The sequence below is a fragment of the Podarcis gaigeae genome, assembly GCF_964106915.1.
Source record: "Podarcis gaigeae genome assembly, chromosome: 6".
NCBI lineage: Eukaryota > Metazoa > Chordata > Lepidosauria > Squamata > Lacertidae > Podarcis > Podarcis gaigeae.
Window position 1 is genome coordinate 42,385,895 of NC_139682.1, and position 27,526 is coordinate 42,413,420.

The 27,526-nt window shown below is 45.3% G+C and overlaps 2 protein-coding genes across 12 annotated transcripts in view; one reads left to right on the forward strand and one right to left on the reverse strand.

Annotated features, from left to right (window-relative positions):
* ETNK2 (ethanolamine kinase 2) overlaps positions 1–1,600 on the forward strand; it is a 25,758-nt gene extending 24,158 nt beyond the window's left edge. The window contains exons 8-9 of one of the 2 annotated variants that reach the window (XR_014565960.1): positions 273–455; positions 1,464–1,600. Coding sequence is in view for 1 of the 2 variants with exons in the window: in XM_083745722.1 (XP_083601848.1) it covers positions 273–405 (133 nt within the window). In the remaining variant the exon portion in view is untranslated. Of the gene's footprint in view, positions 1–272 lie in introns of both variants that reach the window. The other variant, XM_083745722.1, reaches the window with a different exon arrangement.
* Positions 1,529–27,526, reverse strand: part of SOX13 (SRY-box transcription factor 13) — a 60,042-nt gene continuing 34,044 nt past the window's right edge. For 4 of the 10 annotated variants that reach the window (XM_083745711.1, XM_083745712.1, XM_083745713.1 and 1 more), the window contains 12 exons: positions 26,649–26,754; positions 25,448–25,534; positions 23,442–23,614; positions 21,190–21,258; positions 19,553–19,667; positions 18,626–18,708; positions 18,381–18,540; positions 16,361–16,470; positions 14,672–14,768; positions 12,732–12,875; positions 6,214–6,430; positions 1,529–5,438 (listed from right to left, as the gene is read on the reverse strand). In XM_083745711.1, coding sequence (XP_083601837.1) covers positions 5,159–5,438; positions 6,214–6,430; positions 12,732–12,875; positions 14,672–14,768; positions 16,361–16,470; positions 18,381–18,540; positions 18,626–18,708; positions 19,553–19,667; positions 21,190–21,258; positions 23,442–23,614; positions 25,448–25,534; positions 26,649–26,754 — 1,641 coding nt within the window. In that variant the 3' untranslated portion in view covers positions 1,529–5,158. The remainder of the gene's footprint in view (positions 5,439–6,213; positions 6,431–12,731; positions 12,876–14,671; positions 14,769–16,360; positions 16,471–18,380; positions 18,541–18,625; positions 18,709–19,552; positions 19,668–21,189; positions 21,259–23,441; positions 23,615–25,447; positions 25,535–26,648; positions 26,755–27,526) is intronic. The other 6 variants (XM_083745707.1, XM_083745710.1, XM_083745714.1 and 3 more) reach the window with 3 other exon arrangements.

Here is a 27,526-nt window from a genome sequence, read left to right on the forward strand (position 1 = left end):
GTTATGCGGTTCCTTGAGCTGGGCTTGGCACTGGAGAAAACAAGACACGCGAGTGTGCCCCACAGCGAGCGCCAAATTGTGTAGCCAGCCACTCCATCCTGTTTGTTTTCAGAAAGTAGAATATTCCATCTTGCCCTTAATAGGCAGGTGTTGGGTGAGAGGGGAGGAGGGAACTGCTACCAACCCAGTCACTGAATGACAGGCCAACATGACTGGATGTCTCACCAAGGCAGACCGCATGGATTCTGTCTACCCCTTTTGTCCTCCAACAGGTTCAAAATATCGTTCACCTGCCCGAGGTCATTTCCATCAGCAAACTATCCTTCAGATCAGCCAGCAAATAATTCCATCACATCAACACTGCGTAGCATATTTGCACTCCATGGTAGACAGACATTCTCATAAAGAACTATGCACTAACAATTCAGGAGAACAAAGCCAACTTTCTCTGGCAGGTTAGAATTCAAATCATGGCCAAGAAATCCACATACATTTGAGCTGTTGAGCCTTAAGGCTTGCTTGGCGGGTGGTGATGTTTGGCTGGTGAGGCCGTTGCAAAGGAAAAGCTGCTTCTGGCCTTTGATGAAGCAAAGAAAAGATGGAACATTTTGCTAGATGGGCACCTCCTCTCCAGTGACATGGGGCAGATAAAATATGAGCTGGGAATGCTGTAGCTGGGACCAAGGCAAACTGGGTCTCAAGATCCCCAATTTCCATCATTAATTTAAGTGGTGATTCAAATCAACCCTACTTATAGGGCATAAGTGATGGACAGAGCGCCACCTTCTTACCTGACCTCCCTTGTCTCCTGTCACTGGCACACCAGGAGGGGCATGGTTCAAACATACTAGCAGAGCCAATCCGTTGGTGCGTTTGCACCACACTAAACTCATCACCACTTCATTCCTGTAGCACACCACAGCAGTGGCAATGATAGGTCAGGTAAACTACTGTGGAAGGCTGATTCTTTTTAATTTACAGTGGTGCCCAAAGTGGGGTGGTTACAAACTAGAAGGGGTAAAAGGAAGCGGGATGGTTAGTCCAGGCTCAATTATTTCCAATTGAATAGAAATGATGGCATGGGTAAGTGGGTAATCTCACCCCACATCAAGTAGTGATTTAAAGGCTGGATTGGCAATCCCAGCATTTGGGACATTTCAGCTACACGAGAACTAGGAATCAAAAGCAGACACCTTCACAAAGCAACTGAAGCTAAGGACAGCAGGTGTATTGGGGGGGGGGCGTTGAATACACTTCAAAGACAACTGCTGATTCAATTGGCTTTTTCCTCTTGTAAGCAAGTTTTGCAGGGGTCCTTACAGGACTGGGCTGCATAGCTCACATCTGCAGTTTCCTGGTCAGTGCCAACATCTGCATATTAACCCAGAGCAGGTTTGTCTTGTCCAATGTACCTGCTGTATTTAACAGCGTAACCAGGAAGTATTCTCAATCTTCACCTGCAGGCAGAAAGTAAAAAGGACTGGGGGCTGTTGCGTCAGCTCCACAAAACTAGATCTCGGCACAATCCTCTGCTCAAAAACATCCTCTTTATTGTACCACAGAAAAGAAAACCCATTATAAACAAGTATGTTGAAATATACAGGTTAAGTTACTAGTCTTATTAACAAAATAAAGCTCTATCTATATGTACAGATATCTTTGTGGGGGGGGGAGACGGGGGACAAAACAAAACAAAAAAACAGCAGCCAGTTGCTAGAGAAAACCAGGGTGGGCGGGTGGGGAGATGGATGTGTTTATAAAAAAAACAGCAAGAGGCAAAGCCTTACCCATTCCCCCGCTAATTGTCTCACTTCCTCTCCATTGAGCCTGTCATGTGCCTTTCTTTGCTCTCATGAAGCTGTCTTTAACATAAATGAGAGTTGGGGAGGAATAAATAACCAGGGAGGTAAAGCCAGTCAGGGGAGCCAAAGCAGCCAGCACAGGTCACACAGATAGACAAGGGGAGGTTCCAGAGGGAATTCCTGCATTCGTCTGTTGTGGCAAAGAGAACAGAGTGTCTGGTGTGATAGCTCAAAGACTTAACACAGTCAGAGAGGAATAAACCTTTGTGAACAAGGGTCCAGGTGCAAGGGCATTAATTAGAGGTTTCACCTTTTTTAAAAAAATGGGGGAACACCTTGCCACTCTTCTTGCAAGTGCCATTTTGCTTTTGATGCAAGGAGTGCAAGGAAATCTTGGTCCCTTAGGTTGGGTCATGTGGATAAAAAAGGTTGATGTTTCCATACAGTGGTACTTCTGGTTACAAACTTGATTCCTTTCGGAGGTCCATTCTTAACCGGAAACCGTTCTTAACTTGAGGTACCACTTTAGCTAATGGGGTCTCCCGCTGCCGCCGGCGCACAATTTCTGTTCTCATCCTAAGGCTTCACTACTGAGATGAGGCAGAGTAACGGTGTCTTTCTACTATTTTTGCTTTCTCAATGCCATTCCATCTTTGGCCAGTAGAGAGCAAAAGCCTCCCATGTTTTGGAGCATCTCTACTTTTATATTCTGCATTGGCTTCTGCTAGAACATTGTCAGAGAAGTTTAAGAAGGTCATCAGGTGTGATGAGGTGGGGGAAAGGGGTGTATGCAAACACACACACACACACACTATACATCTATATATTTTAAGACCATGACCCTCTACATTCCCTCTCACCGCCCCTGCTTCTCTTTCCTTCTTTTCACGTGAAATTCAGCCTTCTCCACTCATTGGCCAAGGACAATGTGAATCAGTACCAGTACTGCAGCTGCTTTGACCAATTCAACAAAAGGATAAATGGGAGTAGAACGGGGCCAGAAGGATGCAGGAGAAGCCCCTTCAGCACTGGGCCAAGGAGGACTTGGGTATATAGTCATATCTCATGTTACGTTTGTTTCATGATACTTTTTTCAGGTTGCGTCCCATGGCGACCCGGAAGTACCGGAAAGGGTTACTTCCAGGTTTCGCCTCTGGTAAATGCGCAGATGCACAAAATGACATCACAGGCATGCGCAGAAGCAGCGAATTGCAACCTATGAGTGTGCAGATGTGCCGCTGCAGGTTGCGTTCTATTCATGTTGCGAACGGGCCTCCGGAATGGATCCTGTTCGCAACCAGAGGTACCACTGTACTAAGCAAGGAAGGGCTTGTGTTGTGACCACAGCAGGTAGAGAAAGTTGGCAGGGTGGACATCTAAATACATCTAAACACACCTGACAGGGTGTGTGCGATTGGCCCACAGCTATTTAGTTACCAAATCATTAAAGGTTTTAAAATGTACTCATTCAAATTACTGGGCCTTGAATGAGTCCCGTACTGCAATTTTTCCTCACAATCTCCCTGGGTTACAAGAGGGGAACTCAAGCACCTGCTGCCTTCTTTGGCTGTGCTAACCATTTCTCTGGCTTCCTTGCCAGAACTGAACCCCGATTCCGCGGGGCCGACATGGTAATCACAGACCATGGCAGTGGAGGCACATCCTAATGCCTCCCTATCAATGTTCAGTGGTACTGTCTCTGTGTACTGTAACAACCACAGGTGATGGGGAACCAGGGTTCAGTTCCCAAGAGGGGGCCTGAGAATCTGTCACCACATCCGAGGCAAGCAGCTGCTGTTACCTGTGCCATCTTAGACCCGCTTACCTGGGAGGAAGCTCCATTTAACTCAATGGTATCTGATGCTATGGAGACACATAACCAGGGTGGCGTAACTAGAATTAACTCCGCAAGAATCTCTGCCTGAGTTGGGATTCTCCTCTTCTCACAGATATGACCAAGGGATCCTGATCTCCACTAAGGATCTAGTTAGTTTTGAACCCTGCTGCTGCTGCTGCTGCTGGGTGTCTCCAGCTGCTGCATATACTGAGAACTGGCAAGCACACAAGCACAGGAGGGAAACGGGCAGTGGTTTATTTTACAAACTGGGCCAGGGCTGCCAAGGGTAGAAGAGGGCCCCTCCGAGATGTCCGTTGTTATTCATTCAAGTCCAGAGCTAAAAATGGCTCTATGGGAATTTACTGGCAGGGCCGGTGGGAGCAGAAAGAAACAAACACAGGACAAAAGTGGAGTTGGGGTGGGGAGGGAGATGCAGAACTGGTAGGCATCCGGAACATACAGGGAACAAGCGTTCCACCCAGTTTGAGCAAAACTGAAAGGCTCCAGAGAGGTCAGATAAACTGGTGGTGACTGTGTGGCTACTAAAAGCTGGTGCAGAACGCCAGCAGGTGAGGCCTCTGTCCAACCAGCTGCACACACCAGCTTTCAAGGAAAGGAGATCAAGCAAGCAATGGACACAAGGAGAGATTTGCTGGTAAGCCACAGCACAACTGTATGCTGCATGGAAGACACATGCAGTTGTGACTAGGAGTAAACTTCTCCCCACTCTTGCATTTGCTCCGAAGAGTTATATTGCTCAGTTGGATTCAGGAGATCTTACATTCCTGGATCGGCTTCAGGTTATATTCCCGGTTGTATGCACTCCCTTGCCAGTTCATAATGGATTTTGTTCCCTCTTATATAAACTCACAGCAGCTTGAGGAGAGAGCCCTGCGCCTCCACCCAGAGGGCAGGAGCGATGTCCCTCAGCAGTCGCAATGTCATCTGCATTCCAAGGCTCTCCTTGAATGGCGCCTCTCTTTGAGCCTGACCCTCATGCACATTCAGCAAGCCTGAGCCAAAATTCCTTCCTTTCAAGAGAGAAGATGATGAATGATCAAGAATCCCTACCAACACTATGGACACCAATGACACACAGGCCAGATCCTTTCTTTCTTCTGCTCCATGTCTGTCTTTTATATAAAACATCTAGGAAAACACTGAGTCAGACCATTGGTCCATCAAGCCCAGTATTGTCTACTTTGACTGGCAATGGCTCTTCAGAATAAGAACCTTTTCATTGGAAGTGCCAGGGATTGACCTCCTGCACGCAGAGTGTGCCCCCCTATGCCGCTGAGCTACAGCCCATGGGTACAACTTGGTACAACTACCCACAGGTCTGGCTGCTTCCCGGGAATCTGCAGCCACACAGCGGAAGAACCTGGGGGTATTTTCTCTCTTCCTTGGCCCTCTCCCGCCTTCTTCCAAAGTCAGCTAATTATTTTGATGCTGGAAAGAGGACAAAGGCTGGGGAAGTCCCCTGTTTCCACACACCTCCCTCCCCCTTCACACCACTGGCTTAGTCTGTGAGAACCACCAGCTCGCCATCGCTCTTCTCCTCGCCCTCCGAATCCTCTTCTTCGCTGTAGTGGTACATCTCGCCATCGGGCACTGAATGACTGTCCTCAGCCCCGTCCCCTTCCTCTGGTTTCAGGCTACGGGTGTTGATGATGACCGGCATGTTTGCTTCCATGCCACGGGGCAAGTAGTGGTCCATCAGGGGTGAAGCCAGCTGCATCCCAACTGACCGCTGGTACATGAGATCCGAAGAGGAAGGAGGCATCTGGCTGCCCTGAGGTCTAGAAAAAACATTACAGCATGAGAACCATAGCCTCCTCTCTGCTGTTCTGCCACTAACATATACCCCACCTCTCCACAAGGGACTAGGGACTCAGCTGTACAGCTGCAAATATAACGTTTGAAGTGCATTATACAAATATGACACTAGATGGTGATAGTGAGCTTATGGCAAATTCAACATTTTTCAAAACTTTTTTTTTTTTAAAGCATTTTCACAGCATTTCTAAATGTGTCTAAATTCCACCTAGATTGCAGTGTGTTTGGGCAATGCTGCCCTCTAGGAAATGCAAGTGAAACATTGGAGCTGTCTGCCACGACCCTTGCTGGATACCAGCTTCCAGATCCTGGGAAGGGCTTTCGGGGCTGCCTGTCTTCTGTAAAGTGCCAGCTATGCTGATGTGATGTGATCCAGCAAAGTATTTAATCACATGTGTGATCCCTTCAAAGTCAGTGAGGCTATCCATAGGCTTAAAGTTAAGACCCCCGGTTTAGTGTTTGTCTGGGTCAGTATAAATCAGCTGTGTCCTTACCACCGAGGCATAATTTTTAAGAATGTGCATGCCTCTCTGTGGCAACTACCAAGGAAGCCTTTGCTGGCCACAGTCAGAGGTTTATGGTCCCACATTTTGTTCATGCAAAGGGCACTTTGCAGAGGACGTGCTGGGCTGTCTTTTGCTCCCCAAATCAGCCACTCCCTAAGTCAGATTTGAGCAATAGGAAGCTCCTGGCTGGGCTCGGGAGCAAACAGAGGGGAGAAGGGGCAGGGAGCCTCACGCAATCAGGTAGCCCTGCCTGGCGTCCTGGCGCCGATTCCTCATCAATGCCTTGTATTCGCCGACACGGAGCCGCTTCCCTTCCACGATGCAGGTGCGCTTGGGGCGGGGCTTGTACTTGTAATTGGGATACTTCTCCAGGTGCTGGCGGCTGAGCCGAGCCTGCTCCTCATAGTAGGGCTGCTTCTCCTGATTCGACATTGATTTCCATCGTGAGCCTGCAAAGTGGAAACAAGAGGCAGAGGGAGAGGTTTAACCAGTTTACTTTGTTCTTGCTTCCAGCCACGTATAGCTAGCCTGTTCTGTGCTAAGTCAGAATACTGCTTTTTAATGTAAACAGGAGAGGATGTCCTTAAAACAAAAGGAGAAGGGGAGGGACGACACAAAAATAAATGGATCTGAGAAGTTGGAGATGAGAAATATAGGCAAGCAATTACTCTTCCAAATCTGAAGTCTGAACCCAACAAAAATGGGTTGTTCAGCAGGCCATAAATTACAACAAACAGGCTGCATCAGGTAGATCACGTAGTAGTAGTAGTAGCAGTAGTAGTAGTAGTAGTAGTTGAAGTAGTTGTACCCTGCCCATCTGACTGGGTTGCCCCAACCTCTCTGGGAGGCTTCCAACAAATATAAAAGCAGAATAAAACATCAAACATTAAAAATTTCCTTATACAGGGAATAGTGCTCATCCACAAATTGTGCAAGGCTTGATCAAGGCAATGGATATGCCAGATGGAGCACCCATTTCAAAAACAAAACAAACCCTACATCTCTGCATCCCCTTGCATAATGCCACATGTGCCTTTTAAATGAAGAAGAGCAGAGGCAGGTGTCCATCAAATATTTTCAATCCACTTAAGCTAGGAGCAAGGACCATAGATTCCTCCATGTGTTCAATTTGCACATTTTTAAACAGCTATTTTTTTTATGTCCTCAGTGAACACTAACCCTAACGCCATGGTTAATATTGCTTCACACTACCAGAAGGAAGCAAAGTTATTCACAGGGACAATGTCCAAAAATACAATATACTATGAAATCCATTAACACGAAAGAAATATAATGAAAGTGCTCATCCACACAAAAAATATCCAAGCACAAGATAACCACTGCAAAAGGATGAACACCAAAAATCAAACCACCAAAATCCAGGAGCTTAAAATCCAGTGCTTAATAAAGACTTCTTCACCTTGTAATGAGCACATATACCTGAAAGGTTTTCATTTGAAACTCTCAGCTATTGTCAAGCAGCAAACACTGACTCAGAAAGGTTGTTTACATATGTTATTATTTCAGAGAGATGCACTGCACATTTCAAACACTGGATTACTTGAGAGGTGGTAAAAAGAGCCAGACTGCAAGGCCCAAATACCAAAACAGACAAGTAAGAATTTAATTAATTTTATTTCTTTCAGCTATTTATATGCCACTTAATAACTGACGTTGCTAAATGGTGTGCATAAAAAATTACAAAAAGCATATGGTGAATAATATCAATGAAAATTAAACATCAGAACAGAGAACTTCCTTAAAATGCTTCTGGAACCAAAAGGTCTTTTCAAATGCCCAAAGTTCTAACAGGGAGGGCTGGGAGGCAGTGCCTCAGAATCAGGCCCACAATACCAAATGAACAGCTTGTGGGGGATACAAGTCGTGCATCTGAGTCACTGGGAACCACTAACAGTTATTAAGGGCTTTGCAAATTAATACAAGAACCTTTAACTTGGACTGGTAACATATGAGCAGCCAGCGCAAACTGTTTAAACCATGGCGTTATGTGCTGACGATAGTCTGTCCCCACAAACAGGATAGCAGTAGCATTTTGCACCAGCTGGAGTTTCCAGACCAAGACGAGGGCTTGCTCCACCTAGAGCCCACTGCGACAATCCAGCCTTTCCATATAAAAGGCCACAAGCCACTGTGAACAGGCAGCCCACCTATTTCTAATGAGAACCCCTCCCTCCTGCTGACCTTTCCTGTCACCTTCCTATGCTGCTCTTTTTGAATTCTTCCCAGCACAAGGTATGGTGAGCAGGTGCAGCAGCTAAAATAGGCTGCCCTGCTGTAACTCGAATTCCCTGGGCTGGGTGACCTTTACTGTCATTCCCACCAGAAAGTGTGTGAAGAATGCAGGCTGGAGAGATATGGAAGGTTTCGTCCAAGCAGGGGAAGAAGCAGAGGAAGAAAATCAGCCCAAGATTACTTTGGCAGACAGGACTAAAAACAACAAACACAGCAAGTGTTCAGGAGAAACTCAGCTTGGACAAAATTCACTTGATGATGGCTTCTTGGAGAGGGAAACTACAGCAAAGCATGGTGGGTTGAACTACCCCTTAACTATTAAAGAAACTCAAAATCAAAACAATGATAAGTCCTGAGGCCAGATTTGCAAATACAGCTGAATGAGGTGGCAGAATGGACCATTATCATTTCTGACTGCAGGCAGGGGCACCATTTATGAATATTTAAAGGTAAAGGTACCCCTGCCCGTATGGGCCAGTCGTGTCCGACTCTAGGGTTGTGCGCCCATCTCACTTAAGAGGCCAGGGGCCAGCGCTGTCCAGAGACACTTCCGGGTCACGTGGCCAGCGTGACAAAGCTGCTCTGGCGAGCCAGCACCAGCGCAGCACACGGAAACGCCGTTTACCTTCCCGCTAGAAAGCGGTCCCTATTTATCTACTTGCACTTAGGGGTGCTTTCGAACTGCTAGGTGGGCAAGAGCTGGGACCGAAAGATGGGAGCTCACCCCGCCATGCGAACTGCCGGCCATGCGATCGGCAAGCCCTAGGCGCTGAGGTTTTACCCACAGCGCCACCCTCTGGGTACTTACCTAAGTACAAAAAAACCACAAAACCCCCCTCTTTGCAGCAGAAACTGGCACACCATGAAGCAGCTCGCTCTTCCCAATTTCTACTTGTAGGTAATAAAAATAAAAATGGAGTGTGTTAAAAAATGGCAACATCCTTATCTGCATTCAGAAGAGATCTAGTCGATTCTACCGTCTTCTTCTGATGCAGCTCCAACCAGTGTTACATTCATTAATATCTGTGAAGTATTGAGCTGCTGCAGTTCATGTGGGCACGATACAAATTTGCACACCTTCAAACTATGCCAGAAAGATTCTGATGCAAATTCCCCCAGCTAGCTCATGAAAACTTTGAGATATGCTCTCTCAAATAAGTAATGTTTAAGTAACACAAATCCATCACAGTGGCTATTTGTAGGTTGCGGGGTGAAAAAGGCAGTCTACCACAAGGCCCCTTGATGCTGAAGGTCAACGTGGGTTAAAAGCACTCCTTTAAATAAGGAGCCCTTACTTTTATTTTAGCAAGAATGCACAAGCCCAGATTAAACATGCGGAGAGTAACCCACAAACCTCCAGTGCTGAAGCTTAACATGTTCACTCCCAGCACCAGTGGACTGAGACCTCCTTCAGAAACCACACCAACCTCTTTAAATAACCACCCAGGCTATGCGACAGCTCAGCACTAGGCCACATCATGGGAAACACATGCTTGAGTGAGACAGCACTGCCGCTAGTGAGGGTTATTTTTGTTTAGCATTAACAAAACATGACATCTATATTAGGTATTGTGCTGTTAACTTCTACCTGTGGTGTACAAAAAGACCAGACAAGGAGCTGGATGTCACACAAAGCAAGGGTAGAATCCAGCCTAGCACTAAGACTCATGTTCCATCAGCAAAAGGACTTCTCCTTGCACAATGGATCATTTCCTCCCTCTTTTCCCTGCCATGCCCTCTCTAAATCTCTTCTAGGGGCTCCCCGCAACCTTCTGGAGCAGATTTGGGGAGAGTGTGGGGTGTGCATGGCAGACAGTGGGGGAGTCCTATTGTGCAAGTGGATGTAGCAACTGAATACTGCCCTGTGTTCATAAGGCTCATATCCTATGCCCACTTATCTGGCAGTAAGCCTCATTGAGTTCAACAGAAATTTACTTCTGAGTAGACATGGATTGCACTGAGTGTATACTATTATCCAAGAGTTCACAATCTTCTACTTAAATTTTGAGTTAAGATTCAGGTGATGAGTGATCATATGATTTGCTTATTGGAACAGTCTTCAAAATATACCTTATATAGCAAGCTCGTGGTACTTTATTCTCACAACCTGAGTTTTCAGAGGTATGTGTTCTTACAACTGGATTTCCTGCTTACTGGCTCTGACGAAGAAGAGATTACAAGGTAATCTCATTCTAATCTAGTGGCGGAGCATATGCCAATTTTTGCTCAATAGTTTAGGCTGGAAACCACCAACCAGCTGGGAATATTATACAGCAGAGCTCCCTGCAACTAAGAAGAGTTCTCATGTCATCATTCCCCTTTCTTTACTGACCCCACTGTCAACGTTTTTGACAGGCCCCTGTCCCAAGAAGCTCATTGTCTCCCCCCCCTTAAGTTAAACTTTAAAGCACCATGTACATATATCTACATTGATGTAGCAGAACAACAGCATACAGCTGCCAGCTCTAAGAAAAGTTGTGGAGGACCAGGCAGGGGTTGGGGCAAGCCACAGTGACTGGAGCAAAAGTCTTCCTTCACCCTCAGGTTTTCCCCAGCTAGGCCTTAGAATTCCTTAGAATTGTTTACCTGGACTGCTTGTAAAACAGGATGGGAAAGTTGTGGAGGTACAAAAGCTGTAGATCTACTTATTATTTTGGTCCTTTATAAGCAAGCCCCTGTGGTTGTTAAGCTTGCTAACAGGGATAATTGCCATACACAGGGGTTTTCTATGGAATGAAAAGTATGCATAAAGTGGCTCAGCTTGCTATGGCCACTGCAAAAAACATGGGGCTACTTTCTCAATTCAAATGTTGTGGGTTGTCATGGTGATACTTTGTAAGAAACTGAGACCCGGGAGTTGCCTTTTATATTATCATTTTTAAGCGAGATAATCCATTTTATCAGGTGTGTCTTGCCATTGGATATACTTCACAGATTATTATATTTGCTGTCGATACAAAAATAGTTATTATAACTTTTGGCAGAAAACTGTAAAATGGATCGGTTGACCAACTTGACTGTTCCAAACTGGAACACTCACTTCTGGGTTTGCGGCATTCGGGAGCAGATTTGTTCAGCAACTAAGCCGTTCGAGAACCAAGGTTCCACTGTACTCACTGCAATGGATGTGCCATCTCCCATCTTCAATCATAAATCCACAGGCAAACCATGGGCCATTTCAATGAAGCTCCTGGACCACTGGTGGTCCAAAGGCCACACTTTGTGGACCTCCAAGCTATGGGATTTGGCCTGACGCACAGGCCTTTATTTTAACCATGTGTTTCATGAGTGTTGCTGAGGGCAGAGATCATCCAGGAGTAGGCAAGGCCTAGTGTAGCACTGTTGGTAGGGAAAATATTGTCTACGGGGAACAGTGATAAAGGGAGATAAATTTAGATGGCCAATAATTTATTGTGATTCCAATAAAAGCACTAGAGAAGTCAATACAGGTTGCTCATCATTTCCATGTCTCTTTCAGAGCAGCTCCTACACTGCTTCATTTAATTCACACCCCCTTCGCTTCCTTGTGGTGCAAGGCAAGATACTTGCACTGCTCTTATCACTTAGGCTGGTTTGTGATAAGCCATCCTTTCTGCCCAATCATCATGGGTTCCACAGGTAATCCTGCAGATTAGAATGAATATAGGCATGTTGTTGATTGCCACCTAATTAGCACTCATCAGTACCAACCGATCAGGATTTCTGCTGGCTGTAAATTTCAGAATAACTTCACATGCCCGGCATCTTAGGTCAGCTGCATGCTGGTGTGAAGAGAGAAAATCGCCTACTGGAAACCTCTCTTCTAAGTTCCAGGTTTTCAAGCACCAGTTCCTTGGGTTGGCGGCAGTCCACAGACTGCCTCCCACCAACCCACAGCTCAGAATCCTGTTCCTGGAAGGAAGCCTTATTTTGTTCCTTCTTCCAGCAGCAAAGCTCTAAAGAACAAGAGACAGAATAGGCTGAATGGAAGAAGTACTAAGTCTGTACAGGCTCACTCCTGAGGGCTACTGGGAAAAGCTGGCCGCCTGCTGACTTCACAGCTGCCAAGCAAGGCCTAGAACTGCTTCTCTAGGTCAGTGCAAAGCCAGCAGTTTATGTCACTAGCTTGCAAAAAAAAAAAAGGCCCACAACCACAGCTGTATCTATAGCTCCCTGAGAATGGGCTTCCTCTGCACATGTGGGTTTTTGCTCTCTCTTTTTCTAATGCAAAAGAAGACCTTAAAAAATAGAAAAGGCTGCTTTCACATCTGCTTGTGTGCTCAGGTGTCAGAGCCAAATAATCAAGACAGCTGAGAGAGAAAGAGAGAGAGAGAATATGAGGAGGATTTGCTTTTGTGCTTTTATCCTAGCACACAGCCTGCTGGTAACCTACATGAGATTAGCAGTAATTCCTTGCCTGAGGGTGCATGGAGCTAACAATGTGCCTTACAGGAATCCCAAAAGCCATGGAGGGGAAGGGGGGGAGCAGAACGAATAAGGACACCCGCCCAGACTTACCTAGAATCTTACTGATGCTTGAGTTGTGCATGTCTGGGAAGGCCTGCAAGATCTTGCGTCTCTCGTCCTTGGCCCACACCATAAAGGCATTCATGGGACGCTTTATGTGGTTGTTGTTCCTGGATTCAGGGAAATGTCGTGAGCCTGTGAAGGAAAGACCAAGGAACAGCCACTATAGAGACACCGGCAAAACCAAGCCAAACAGAACTGGCAAAGGATTGGGGCATTTAGGAGCAAGCAGCAGACTCAGTTTAGAAAAGAAAATACTTCTTCATGCAGTGCATGGTTCATCTACGGAACTCGCTGCCAGAGGCGGCAGCAATGGCCACTAACCTAGATGGCTTTAAAATAGGATTGGACAGATTAATAGAGGAGAGAGCTATTGGTGGTTCAAGTCTGCCTCCACATTTAGAGGCAGCAGTGCTTCTGAGTACCAGTTGCAGGAAACCACAGGCGGGGAGAGCACCCTTCTGCCTGAATCTTGCTTGAGGGTTTCCCACAGGGATCTGGTTGGTCACCTTTCCTTTGCCACACACATCTCCCTATTCTTCCTCCTTTGAGTGGGCCCCCTCCTTATCCTCCTTCAGAAGCTATTCCTCCACACATTCCCATTTGCAGGCCAAGTTCAAGTTGTTTCTATCAGTAAAGAAGGCCCTTCACAGCTTGGAATCTCTTTACTTGAAGGATCCCCTTACCCCCATATATGCCCCCCACTCAACCACTTAGAGCTGTGGAACTGGCACTTTTACAGGTGCCACATACTGTATTTACTAGAGTCTAATGCGCCATCAAATCTAATGCACACCTCAATTTTCGCAACGTAATTTGGCCCCAAAAGGTGAGCATTAGATTCAAGTAAATATGGTAATGTTTGCTCCACACTTGAAAGGAAACAGTCTTTTAGTGCGGCAGTTCTTAGACTCTGGAACTCCCTGTGCACTGATAACAGCCAGGTGCCTTCCCTGAACACTCTTTGGCAATTCTGTTTAGGCAAGCTGACCCAAGATGTGTACATTGCTGATCTATAATCTATAATTCTAGCTTAGATTGTATATTTGTAACTGTTTTACTCGTTTTGCTTTTTTTAAAAAACAAGATTTTACACTGATTTTTATTGGCAATCCAATTTTAGATAATCGCTTTGTAACCACTTAAAGGTTTTATTTGCAGTGAAGCAGTGTACAAATTTTGTTAAATAAAAATAAAGAAGTAAAGATTTGCCCCTTTCTGCTCAATTTGCAAAGGTGAAACCTGGAGCTAGCAGGACAAGAGGTGGGGCCAGTTCAAGCAGCCCCACTTCAATGACATGAATGTGTAGAGGAATAACATTAAGTTTGTATAATCAATCCCCCATACTATGAACACCTCCCTCATTCTCTTGAACACCTCCCTCATTCTCTTAGAATGGCAATGGAGAGCTGCCGGAGCCCATCTGAGAGGTGCCAGGACTGAGTTCCAGCTGAAAAAAAGGCCTGCCCTCCCCAAACCATGGACTTCACAAGTTCTCTTCACAAGCTGACATGTGGAAACCACATTGTGCTACCTATAGGCCATGTTTGGAGAACCTTTGGCCCTCCAGGTGTCGCAGAGCTACAACTCCCTGGCCATTGACCATGCTCGCTAGGGCTGATGGGAGTTGAAGTTCAGCAATGTCTGCAGAGCCAAAGGTCTCCTACACCAGCTATAGATAGCACAATGTGGTTTCTGCATATTAGCTGAGTGTGGAACTGAAAAGAAGCTGAGAACTTGTAAAGTCCATGGGGGAGGAATCTCATTATACTAACTAAATGGGATTTTTCAGCTTTGCCTTTCCCCCACCCCAATTATTGGGCTTTGGAGACCTGAAAGATGTTATCTGCAGCAGAAGCACCAATGAGGAGCAGAAACGGGGGGGCACCCAATTCTACCATAGATAATTTTTTATGATCAACTATCATTACCATCCCCATCACAGGTTAGCATGGACTCATCCAGTCTCTGCAAAGAAGTCTCATCCACCTGTTCTTTTGCAGGTGAAGAATCCAAGCTGACGTGGTCCTGAAAGCACATGGGAAGGTGGTTTACTGAATTTTACCAGGGCAAGCAAGGTTAGGAGTAACTTGAATGAAAACTTCAACTGAAGCATTTACCGGCATCCACTTTGTGCTAAATAAAGACTGTATGCTTTTACTTCTTGTTAGTCAAAAGTAAATGACTTTTGAGAAATAAGGAGCCCCAGAATGCAGGGCTGCATAGCCTAAAAGCCGCTCCTTGACTGGACAGCCAAGGACCAGCCCAAGACCAGCATGCAGCATTATCTGCAAGACAAAGGGGCCTGGAAAGGTTGTTTAGGACATACCACCATGCTTGAACTCAGCAGGCAGGGCAGGAAAATGTCAGAATCCCTTCAATTTAGAGGGAAGCCCCATTGAAACCAGACTGGAAACTCCAACAATCATTCTAGATCACTTCTAAAAGCTTCACTCTAAAGACAAAAGTCATGGGAGCAAGATCTTCTTGTAACTTTATGGCAACAGAGCAATAATTCTATTTAGTGATGCTCCTGAAGTTCAGAATTGGGGAGTTCAGGGCACAAGCTTCCCAGTTCAGAACTTCTGGGCTAATCCTGAGCCAACCCCCAACCCTCCAAGGTCCAGAATCAGATTATAATTTGTTTGGTTCCAGCAACAGCCTCCCCACTGCCACACCTCTTCCCTTACCCACTGAATCAACCTGGCATTGTTGGAGGTGATGAAAAGGGCCACTACTGTTACAGCTTAGGTCCTGCAGCAGCATGGGAAGTCCTGGAAAATATAATTCCCCAAAGATTCTAGTGTCTTATAAGAAAGCTGAAGAGCTGGGAGACTGCAGTTCCCAGGGAACCTGGTACCTGGGATGCTGTTGCTGCATCTAGACCAGGCATCCCCAACCTGTGGTCCTCCAGATGTTTTGGCCTACAACTCCCTTGATCCCTAGCTAACCAGCGGTCAGGGATAATGGGAGTTGTAGTCCAAAATATCTGGAGGGCCAAAGGTTGGGGATGCCTGATCTAGACTGCAGCATCAGCTCTTCTTGTTGCCTTTGCAGAGTATATTTTGGGACAAAAAGAAGGGACAGTGGAGGTGATTATGGAATCCTCACTACATTGTCTATTGGGGTAGAAGCTCAACTAAGAAGCTCACAAGCCTTCTCATATTTCTGATGATCTCGCTAGAAGCACAAGCTTAGCATGCCTCAAGCTTAAAAATGTATACCTAAATTCAAGTCCAAACCAAGTTCCAATTAGCTCATTATAAATTAGTCCGTTCCTAATTGAGCCTTGGCAAGTTCATTCTTCGCTATTACAAAAGTTGACTTTGAAAACTTGGGTACCAGTTACGTTCCTTACAGGTGATGGGTCTATCCCTCCACAGATTCCACATTGTACTTATTTGTATCTACTTCCTCAAAAATATGGTTTTCACACCTGACTTTTAACAGAGAGTGCATCTTCAGGGTGTTATAGGAATTCTAAGGTTTTATATATACAGAATAAATGTTCATAAATGTACAAGGCAAACACACATGCATAAGTACAGTGCCTGAAACAGTACGGAAATCCCGACTCTCTCCCTCTTTAGGACCAAACCGGTCTCAGAAATACCACTTACCTTCCTATAGGGATGATTTGGAGATCCATCCAACGCTCTGCTTTGGCTGTGCAGAAGCTGCCGGGCATCCTGGATTGCTTTGGTGATAGCATCTCCCTCCCCCAGGAACCCTGAAATTTAAAAATGGAATGGAATCAGTGTCACAAGATCAAGCAGGGATATCTGGTGCCCTTGCACAAAGCCCATTCTCAGAAAGTTACTTGGGAAAGAAAGGCATGCCACTTAAGTTCCAGTTCCAGCAGTCTTAGATCCATTGTCATCTAAAGCATCTCATTAATCTTCTCTCAGACCCATCAAAAGATTTTTGTCTTATCAGAAAGAGAAAGCTTTAGTTATCTTGTGCCTTCCATTATCATGAAGCTGCAGGGTGAGCCCCTCTCATGCAAAACACATTAGATGGCACCCAGGTACTCTGCAGCTATTCATTTGGAAATACTAGCACTGTACCATAATGAATGTTGGGATGTGGGTGGCGCTGTGGTCTAACCCACAGAGCCTAGGACTTGCCGATCAGAAGGTTGGTGGTTCGAATCCCCACAACAGGATGAGCTCCCGTTGCTCGGTCCCAGCTCCTGCCAACCTAGCAGTTTGAAAGCACGTCAAAGTACAAGTAGATAAATAGGTACTGCTCCGGTGGGAAGATAAACGGCATTTCCATGTGCTGCTCTGGTTCGCCAGAAGCGGCTTAGTCATGCTGGCCACATGACCTGGAAGCTGTACACCGGCTCCCTCGGCCAATAAAGTGAGATGAGCGCCACAACCCCAAAGTTGTCTGCGACTGGACCTAATGGTTAGGGGTCCCTTTACCTTTACAATAAAGAATGGAGATTCAGGTCCCCACTTATGAATATTCATAAGAATGCATTTGAAAATGGGGAGAAATCCACTTTTCAGTGTTCTGTATTTCACCACAGCAAAGTGGTTAAATGGGAAACAAATCACATTTTAGTGAATTTGAATATGTGCTTCTAGAGCACCCCTTTCCTAATCTAGTGCCTTCCATAGATGTTTAGGCTCACACATCAGTCCCAGCCAGCACTGCCAATGATCAAGGATTATGCAAACTTTGGTTCAAAACATCTGGAGGACATTGGTTGAAAAGGCTGCTCTAGAGTAAGGTTACCAGATTTTTTCAATGAATCCGGGGACACTTTTCAACTTCAATGGATTTTGTATGGGGACTGATTTGTAAATCCTGAGACTGTCCCCAGGAAATGGGGACGTCTGGTAACCTTACTCTAGAGTGAAAGTATATTATCTTTCTTTTCAAAACCAAAGCAAAAATCTGCATTACACAAGCAGGCTTGGGATTTTAAATTACTGAAAATTTAAACATATATTAAATGAAACACAGAGCATGTGGACATAACTGATATGAAGTTGTGTTATACTGAGTTAGATCAGGACTGAGCATTGCCTCCACTGATTGACAGCAGCTCTCCTGTCTTTCTTAGTCCTGCCTGGAGATGCCAAGAATTGAACCTGGGACATTTTCTGTATGCTCTACCAATGAGCTACAGCCTTTCCCCTTCCAACACTGGTGCAGCAGGACCAACAGACGAAGACAATGCCAAACAGAATCCTGAGGAATGCCAGGTTCAAGTCCTTCCTAATCCAGGGATGGGTACAGATCTTTTCCCACAGCAAATCAAGAGAGCAAGGTAACAAATCATGATCTTGCAGTTGTCATCCAAATGCAGGAGCACTTCTGTGCCAGCTCAGAACCTGAGCAGGGGGAATTTCCATAGTACTGTTATGTACTGAAGTTCTCACCCTGGGCCAGCAGGGGGATATTGTAGATAGTTTTCACTCAGGTCCGCATATGCAAATAAGGGATCGAAAGTGATGTTCAGTGATTGGATAGTTACAAAAAGTGGTTACTGTTGTGTTGTACTGGAGCTCTATATAAGCAGGCTGGCTGAACCCTTCAGTTCAGTTCTGTTCTGGCCTGTGAATAAACAAGAGCTGTTTGAAGAATCACTGTGTCGTCTGCTATGTTCACCCACAACTTAACACTTACCCAAAGGGAGGCTGGGAGGGCTGGTCTGCAACTCCTGAGAGACCCCATGGTTAGGAGTGAGTGACTGGCAGCTGCTGATCTTTAAGCTGGGTGAGCTGGAGGAATTGGGGAGCTCGGAGCCTTTGGGCTTTGCTGTTAAGTTCAGTGGCTGTGAAGATTCCTGAAAAGGAAGGAGAGGAGGAGAGTAGAAGAGCATTCCCAGAGGAGTTTGGGAGCCCACAGAGAAAACAGTTTGGGGCTTGTACCTGGATCTGTAGGTGGCCTGAGCTTGTGGGTCTCTTCAGTGCGGACAGAGGGGGGCTGTGCAGCAGTTGCATGGGGTACTCCACTGCAGATGGGACAGGAAAGAGAACAGTCAGAGATTAGTTACTGAATCAAACAGCTGCTCAAATCTTTCTCCCAGCGAAATCTCGCCAGGAATCGCAAGCTTTCTGCATTAAGAGCTAGGAAACTCAAACGGGGCTCCCAGGGTTAGGCAACCCAAAACAGGTTTGCATAAAATTGAAATCAGTTTAACAGCTAATCAATAGTTCCCTGGTGTGTGTCTCTGAGCATTTGAGGGAGTCATGGTCCTCTGATGCAGAGTCTTCCTATGACAGCAGCCCCAAGGAGGAGACAGATCCACACACTGGTCCTTCTCATGTGAATCCACTGGCACTGGAGCCTACATCTTATCCCCTAAACCCTGAGAAAGCACTTCTGATAACTAAACCACAGATTCCTCTGAGGATCAGGGGAGCCCAAATGAGCTTTCCCCAAAACAGTACCTACAGATGCAGCACTTGGCGGGGTGTGGGGAGGGGGGGGACAGAGGCCTTCCCTCTTGACTGTGTGGCCCAGACCATAAAGCTCTGCCAGTTTCTCCAAGACACTACTGAGACAATTTGGGATTTTCTGCCACAGCTGCAGGACCACTAACTGTAATCCTGGGTGGTTTCTTGGCCCTTTTCTGAGGTAAGGCTAGCCCCAAACATTTTGCTGGCTCAAGTGAAGGCCAAGACAGGCTTGGCCTTCCAAGAAGCCTGACTGATTTGGCTTTAATCAAAGATACTAATTTGCCAAACGCATAGACTTGTGTGGTCCCATGGACATGCAAGACAACTGTGCAGAAGCACCCAGAAAGTCTGTGTCCCATTAACCAGAATTCAACACTTTTCTTGGCCTCTTCGTACCTGGTTTACAAGGGATTGGCTGGATGGGAAGTGCCATCTGAGGATCTGGGGAGACCGGAAGAGGCTGGTGGCTGGGAGGAAAGGCTGGAATCATTACATAGGGCATGTTGACCTGCTGGAGAGAAAAGGGTGAGGGGGACAGGGGGACAGACAGACAGACAGAGCCAAATACAAAGTTACCTTTAAGCAGTGCATTTTCTAGGGGGTACTCAAGGGTATGTAGTACTGGCACCTCTTTTTTTGGTTAAAAATGTGTCATGGGTGTAGCCAAGGGGGGCACCTGCCTCCCAATCAATACAAATCAACACAAATCTGAGGTTTTGCCCCCCCCCAAAAAAAAATCCAGGCTATGTCCATGCTTATTGTTTCTCTAGAAAAAAAGCATTGCCTTTAGGGAACAACAGAATCTATCCAAAAAGACTTATCCAAGATTGGGTGAAGGAAGTTGTGGAGAGATCTCTTACTTTTCATTCCATTAGGTAAAGGTAAAGGGACTCCTGACAATTAAGTCCAGTCGCGAAGGACTCTGGGGTTGTAGCGCTCATCTCACTTTACAGGCGGAAGGAGCCTGTGTTTGTCTGCTTCTGCAGACAGTTTTTCCAGGTCATGTGGCCAGCATGACTAAGCCGCTTCTGGCGAAACCAGAGCAGTGCACAGAAACACTGTTTACCTTCCCGCTGGAGCGGTACCTACTTATCAACTTGCACATTGATGTGTTTTCAACTGCTAGGTGGGCAGGAGGAGGGACCGAGCAACGGGAGCTCACCCTGTTGCGGGGATTCGAACCGCCAACCTTTCTGTACCCTCCCAACATATCTATGGAGGTACAACCATGCCATACTGCAGTGGAGGGAAGGCTGAAGCTTAGGGTCAAACTACATGGAATGAGATGGGAAAATGAATTTCCAGTGCCATTTTTTTTCTTTTCTGTGCTCAAGGAAGCCAGAAGGGATGGGATGGTGGGAATTTGCAGTGCAGGAGGGCGATTGGACAGGGGCTGCAGTGCAGGAGGGGAGTTAGGCACATATGGTGCTTTGAAGCCCTGATGATTAGCTGGTTGTTAGGGCTTTAAAACACTATATACACAGCTATCTGCAAACACCAGCGATCAGACAATTGCCAAGGCTTGCAAAGAGCTGTGCAGGGCAATATGCACAGCGCTTTGCAGGTGCTACCAGCCCCTTTACAGCTAAGAAAAATCTTTACCTGCCCCATAACTGATGTCATAGATGACTTCAGGTGTAAGGCAGGTGGCCTCAGAGACCAAATGGGGAAGCATGGCAAGCCTAATCAGAACTGTGGGCCACAGATTAACCAACCCTGATGTACAAGATACACTCCAGTCTAAAACACATTCACTTTGAAGTGAGACCCATGGATTTTGATGGGATTTACTTTTAAATAAGGGGTTTAGATTTGCAGCCATTGGCAGACCTATCTTACGGTTTGAATCCATGTTCAATTCACTATTGTCCTGCTTCTATGTCAATTTCTGGACAGCTAGAAAAAGAACTCATGTGACACTCCTAACCTAGTTACACAGGGAACATCTGACAGAGCCAGGTGCCAAACTTTTGTCTCCTGATTTTCAGTCTATCTTCCTTGCTATGTGAAGGGGGAAAGAAGACCCCTTTTACCTGGATTTGCTGCTGTAGCAGGTTGATCTTGTGTTGCTGCTGGATCAGCTGTTGCTGTTGCTTGGCAATCTGCAAGAGGAGAAGACTATGAAGGGCCAAGGGGCCAAATGAACACAGGCAGCCCATGAGAGCTGATGCCTATGAACCAGGCATTGAGAACTTCAAGACACATGACGCTTCCCATTCAGCTTTCCCAAGCACTTCTCCATCTTTTTACAAAGGAGAACCTCCCAGCCCTTCCACAAGCCAAGCTTGAGTATTCGTAAGGAAGAGGTGAATGAGCACATTATTTGAATCAATCTGGTATCAGATTTGCACATTATAGAGCAGAAAACAAGAATATAATGCAGGGTGAGGAACCTGCAGCCATCCAGTTATCCAGCAACAACTGGAGGACCACAGGTTCATGTCCCCTGATATAATGTGTACAGCATTACATTAGAACTGGGCCTGAAAAGTGGTAGCATTTGATGGTTCTACGGAGTTGGAGTTAGGTAGTGGTATCCCAATACCTAACCTCATCCTAAAATCTAAGCCCTTGGGATTACTTCTAAATCATGAAGGCTTGCTGTCTCTCAAATTTGGTAGCACTGCAATGCATAACCACACCTGATGAAGTTAATGATTGTCCTTACTTAAAAGACTCAAGTGGTAATAAAATAGGTAGTTTTGATGACTTCACAGGAGCTTTTATCTTCTTTGCCGCAGCAAACTAATATGCCCACTCCTCTGGAATCTCATTTTCTTAAAATTGTCCAGTTCTGGAGGTCCGTCCGCTGGTCAAAACGGTACGCTAGAAGAGGCGTCTTGTGCGCATGCGCATTCGGCGGCAGCCACTTCTGCGCATGCACAGATGGCAGAAGCCACTTCTGCACATGCGTGAATCACGGCAACCCAGTTTACTTCCAGATTTGCCACGGATGCAACTTGAAACGTCTGCAAGACGAGGTGTATGTAAGTCGAGGTCCATTGTATCCTACAGGGGCTGTCAACTTGTCTTAGTCCTATGACGAGTATAAACTGGCAACTAATTTGTACATAACTATGACTGCTACTTGGTTTATCATTTCAGAAATATAACAGGTGTCAAAGTGCAGCTGACGTGCATGTTGCAATTATTCTTCCATGTTAACAACTGCTTGATCATTATAGACCTTAAAATGGGGAAATGAACCTTTGAAAAGTCTTGACTGATGGACCTGGAAATCACAAGGTTGAAACAATAATGTTTTCTTTAGTTTTGGTGTTTTTTTAAAAAAACTTTCCTTTTTGTTCTGTATGTTTTCCTAATTTTTCCTCCATATTCACACATATCATGGAAACTGTACACTTTTTAACAAGAATTCCAACAGGCAATGATATACAGCGAGATGAATCAACGTGATTCACAAATCACTGTAAAGTGGTCATAATTGCACTTAACCGTTACAGTTCTATAGACATTGACCAAACTACATTTATAATTCATGTAGCTCATTGTAAGTAGTTTGTGGAACTGAATTCTACATGCATGGGGAAAAAGCACTATCATTAAGAGCTGGTTCTCCCACTCACCCCAAATTATCATGCTTGCAAATACTGTGTAACTATAACTGTATTCCATTTTTTAAGTCTACAATTGTAATCCTAGTGAGGCTTGCACCAGACTAAATATGCATAGGATTATGCTGTGTATGGCTACAGCTAATAAAACCTTTAACTCTTCCCTGTCACCATGCAGTAGCCCAAATCTACCTATTCCCACCAGCATCACCTCCCTACATCACCAGAAGATAATATGATATGTGACTTGCAAACCTGTTCACTTTACACCAGTTTTCCCATTCCAAATAAGGGTGATATTCAACTCAGTTTTAACCAGAGTCAATCCACTGAAGTTACTGGTCCTAACTGAGTCATGTTGATTAATTTTGATGGATTTGTACCTAGTAAAACTTACTTGGCGCCTACCCATTATTTGATTTGTGTAGTAAGGCTTTTAGTGCTTTAGAACGGATTGTGTGAGTGACTCTCACTGCATTGTGACTCCCACGCCAGCTACACTACTTCTAAATTGTTTTCCCCCTAAATCACTTGAGATATGTGAAGTGCCAGTAACCCCTGTAGCACTATTATATCAGGGACAGAGTTTACAAGATTCTTTGCCAAGGTCACATGGGCTCTGCCAACCTGCATCCAAGCCACTTCCTGAAGACCTATCCCAAAGGTTGAGATTGGCAAACACAGCCCAAAAGTTGTGTTCTACTTCCTACCTGTTCCTGCTGCTGCCTGGCCAGTTCCATCTGTTGCTGCTGCTTCTCAAACAGCATAGCTGCCATGTTCTTCTGCTCCGAGTGGGCAGTCAGCAGCTGGTCCCGCAGGATGGACAGCTGGTTAATCATGACCAGCAGCTGCAACTCCTTCTCTGCCAGGCTTTCTTGGGTTCCTGGGACAAACAAGAGCCCAAAGGAAAAAAGGAAGAGGAAGAAGGACAGGAAGAGAGTTGGTAAATCCAGGTCTGCAACATCTAATTCATTAAGCACTTTGTGGAGAGTGAAGGGGGTTCAAACAACACACGCACACATTGAAAGAAAATGTATGGGGACTAGGTAGGTTAGCCCTGTGCCTGATGACCATTTGCACAGGGATCAAGGCTCCCTGTTCAGTCAATTTATGAAGGGGATCTACTCACATGCTCATCTGCACACACAGAAGTCCCCATGAATTGGTGGGAGGTAGCAATCAGGGTCCCACCTTCGCATGAAGTTCTGCCTGTGTACATCAATGGGCAGGTAGAGCCCCTTCACATATCAGCCACATGTGCAGATGGCTTGGATTGGCACTGCTACACACGGGCAAGAAAGGGAGGGCTGGCTGATCAAGCCACACAATCGCCTTCACGCATTCTTTAAACACATAGCTCCCCCCCCCCCACCAAAAAAGAGTTGGAGAAATCTAGGTCTGCAATGTATAATCAATTAAGCATAGCTGATTGCATATCTTTTGATTCATTAAAAAGGTGGCTGCAATTAATCAGGTAGCAGATTTTTTTAAAAAAAAATCAATTCTTTTTAATGCAGGTACTCACAAAATTGGGGAGTGGGAGGCGCCTTCTCAGAAAAGGCATTCCACCATCACTCTCCCACCCAGGAGAAAATGCCTTTTCTAAGATGAGGTGGTTCAAGGCTAGCTGGCCTGTCTTCCTTCAAAAGCAATTCCAGTTCCCTAAGAGCAGCTAACTAGCTCATGGGGCTGTTTCTGCTGTACATACTGAAATCAATGTGGCAAATCCCACTAGGATTGATCCATTTTTAATGATATGATGTCACTCTTGGGGGAAATGTTGCTATCCTACATACATTTTAAGTGTATTTTACATATTTTACAAAAACTTTAAAGGTGGGGGGTGTCAATGTAAAATATCAAATGTATGCAAAAATTTCCAGAGGACAGCAGCACATCATCAAGACCTGTCATTACTTGCTACACTGATTTCAATGCATGTAGTGGCAGGAGCCCTTTGAGCTAGCTAGATGCTCTTAGGCAGATGATTTAAAAAGAAAAAAAATGAGAGAAGATGGCAGGCAAATAGCTCTTTGACCACCTTGTAAGCACAAACAATTTGGACTACCTTATGTTTTTTTCCCTTAATTTCGTATGTCAAAGTATTCTGTGTGGGATTTAAAGATTATATATGTAGATTTGTCCTTGAAAACCTGAATGGAAACGGGATGGAACAAACTTTGGTTCCACCTTGCGATGAACCAGTCCAACACGGATTTTGTTCTGGGGCCTATTCCTAGCAATAGCCCTATAGAAATCATCACATACAATCAGTTTTGTGAATTATAAATAATATATACAATTCTCACCAAAGACCAGGGGTTGGAGACCTGTTCTTGCACCATGTGTTGTAGGACTACAACTCCCATCATCCCCAGTCTGCAAGGTCAGGGATCATGGGAGCAGTAATCCAGCAACTTCTGGAGGGCCTCAGGTTCCCCACCCTTGTATTAGAACATACATTCGCAAGATACACTAGCTAGTGGTGGGAAGCCATGTCTTATATTTCATTGGTTTTGTATCCCCTGCAAAGGTTTATGAGCTGTGGTGATATTAATTCAATGACAGTAGGCTTTGTAATTTAACTTAACTGATGTGGGGGAAAGAGGGTCTAGGGGTCCAATATTGTCACTCTCTATCCAATAGAACAAATTATGTCTGCTCTCTGTGGTCTGGGCCTTAAAGCAGTCCCAGCCAAATCAGACCAGATGCTCACCTTTCACATCTTTGGATTCCATTGGATTTTTCCCCAGAAGTCTCTCTTTCCAGTCACTGGACAGTAACTTCTCAATGGTCGGCATCACTGTAGAAATAAGAATGTTAGTGTACAACATGTAGGTGGCTTTCTGATTTGAAAGGAGAAAAGTTTCAGAGTTTATTTTAAACAATGTATTCATCAGAAATGATGACTGGATCAGCTCATGGAGGACAAATCTCCAAGGGCAGATTCCTCAGTGGCCAAGATGATTAGGCCTTTTTAAGAAACCAACTGCTGAAAGGTGGGACTGAAGGAAGGGGGACAGATTATTCTATATCTAAATACTTCAGTTTTTTTAGTGTCTCGGAAGCCGAACCTTTCGATTTTCAAACGCTGAAAACCCAGAAGTGAATGCTTCCGTTTTCGAACGTGCCTCAGAAGTCAAACGGCTTCTGAAGCACATTTCTTCATTCTTTTAATGGAATTTGCTGACCGCCCATTGCGCCTCGGTTGTCAAATATTTCAGAAGTCGAACAGTCTTCTGGAATGGATTACGTTCGACAACAGAGGTACCACTGTGTTATTTACTCTTTAAGTCATGACACTTGGATGGCCGGACTGCTTGATCCAGTATGAACATTCTAAAATTATTATGCACATTTGTCAGTATAACTACATCCACCTGCAGCAAAGGAGCCACTCCAAAAAGGAAATGATTCAAGCGGAAGGGGCCAGCATGATGCAGCTGGGCTGTAGAGCCATTCTCCTGACAATGGGGTCACTACAGCTCATCTGGGTGAGGCACAGCAACAATGAGTTTGGGCCTGTAAGATGCGCTGACAGGAGCCCAGATTGGCTCCACCGCTGCAACTGTGCAGCCCCAACCTCACTGTTCCTTTGCTTTCCCTCTTCCAGGCAAGCTGAAACAATGGAGGTGCCAGGAGGATGACTCCATAGCTCTGCCCTAGCCACTACTGGATATATGAGTAGCTACCATTCACTACATCCCTCTTGACAGGACCTCCACAAGGTCCTTCCAGCAGGTTCTTTTCCTACTTAGCAACACAAGGGATTTTAACTAGAGATGCCGTGAATCTTGTACCCTGTGAATGCAAAGCTTGTGTTCTGCCACACAATTATGGCCTCTTCCTAGAAAAGACGGCAAGAATGAAGGAGGTGGACTTAACTGAACGCAATGGTTGTAAAGCACCCTTCCTACCTTCTTTTAAGTTTCTGTTGAAATCCAATTTTTCCCGGTTGCTCACTGCCGCCTCGAATGCAGAGTTCCTGGAGTCTAATGCCTTGTCCACTGGAGATGCAGATTCCTGAAAGACAGCGAGCCATTGAATCACCAATAGCCTTCAGGAAATTAAAAAGGAAAGGATAACAGATAGAGCTGATCCTCATGAAATCTTCCTTCTGTGCAGGGTGTGTTTGAGCATCCTCTTGAGTCAATGAGCTGCAGATTTGCCTGGTGAATCAGGGTGCTCATTTCGAAAATGGGAAGATTGTGTCGCACCCACCCAAAAATCTTTTCAACTCACAAAGCAAGGACAAAATCAAATTGCTGCAATAGTATGTGGGTCAGCCATTAAACTAGCTGAGGGAGGGAAGAACAAAAACCTATGGAACTGTTAGGAAAAGTTACACCTTTTTCAAGACTGTGGATTTAAAAAGGAAAAGTAAACATTAAATTATGGCTCAGATGTCAAAACATCATAGATGGGAAACTAGCCCAGTACTCTTCTATTGTGAGTGGTAGTGGCTCACCCAAATCTTAGGAAGAGGCACCTATAATTATTTATCTGTTATTTGACTTAATGGCTGCTCATTACAAAAAGGTCTCTAAGCAACTTGCAAAAAGTTCAAATTTAAGGCCAAGCATTAAAAATAAATATTGCACATTACAATAAACCAATACAATGGCCCCCAAACTGCAGAACTTCAGCAGCAAAAAAACAATTTGCAGTAAACATCAAAACACTGATGACAATCCATCAAATTCCTGGGAAAAGAGATAGGTTTATATCTGGTGCCGAAAGGGTGTTAATAGCCCTCACTAGGGAGAGGATTCCACAGGAGAGGAATGACAATTTA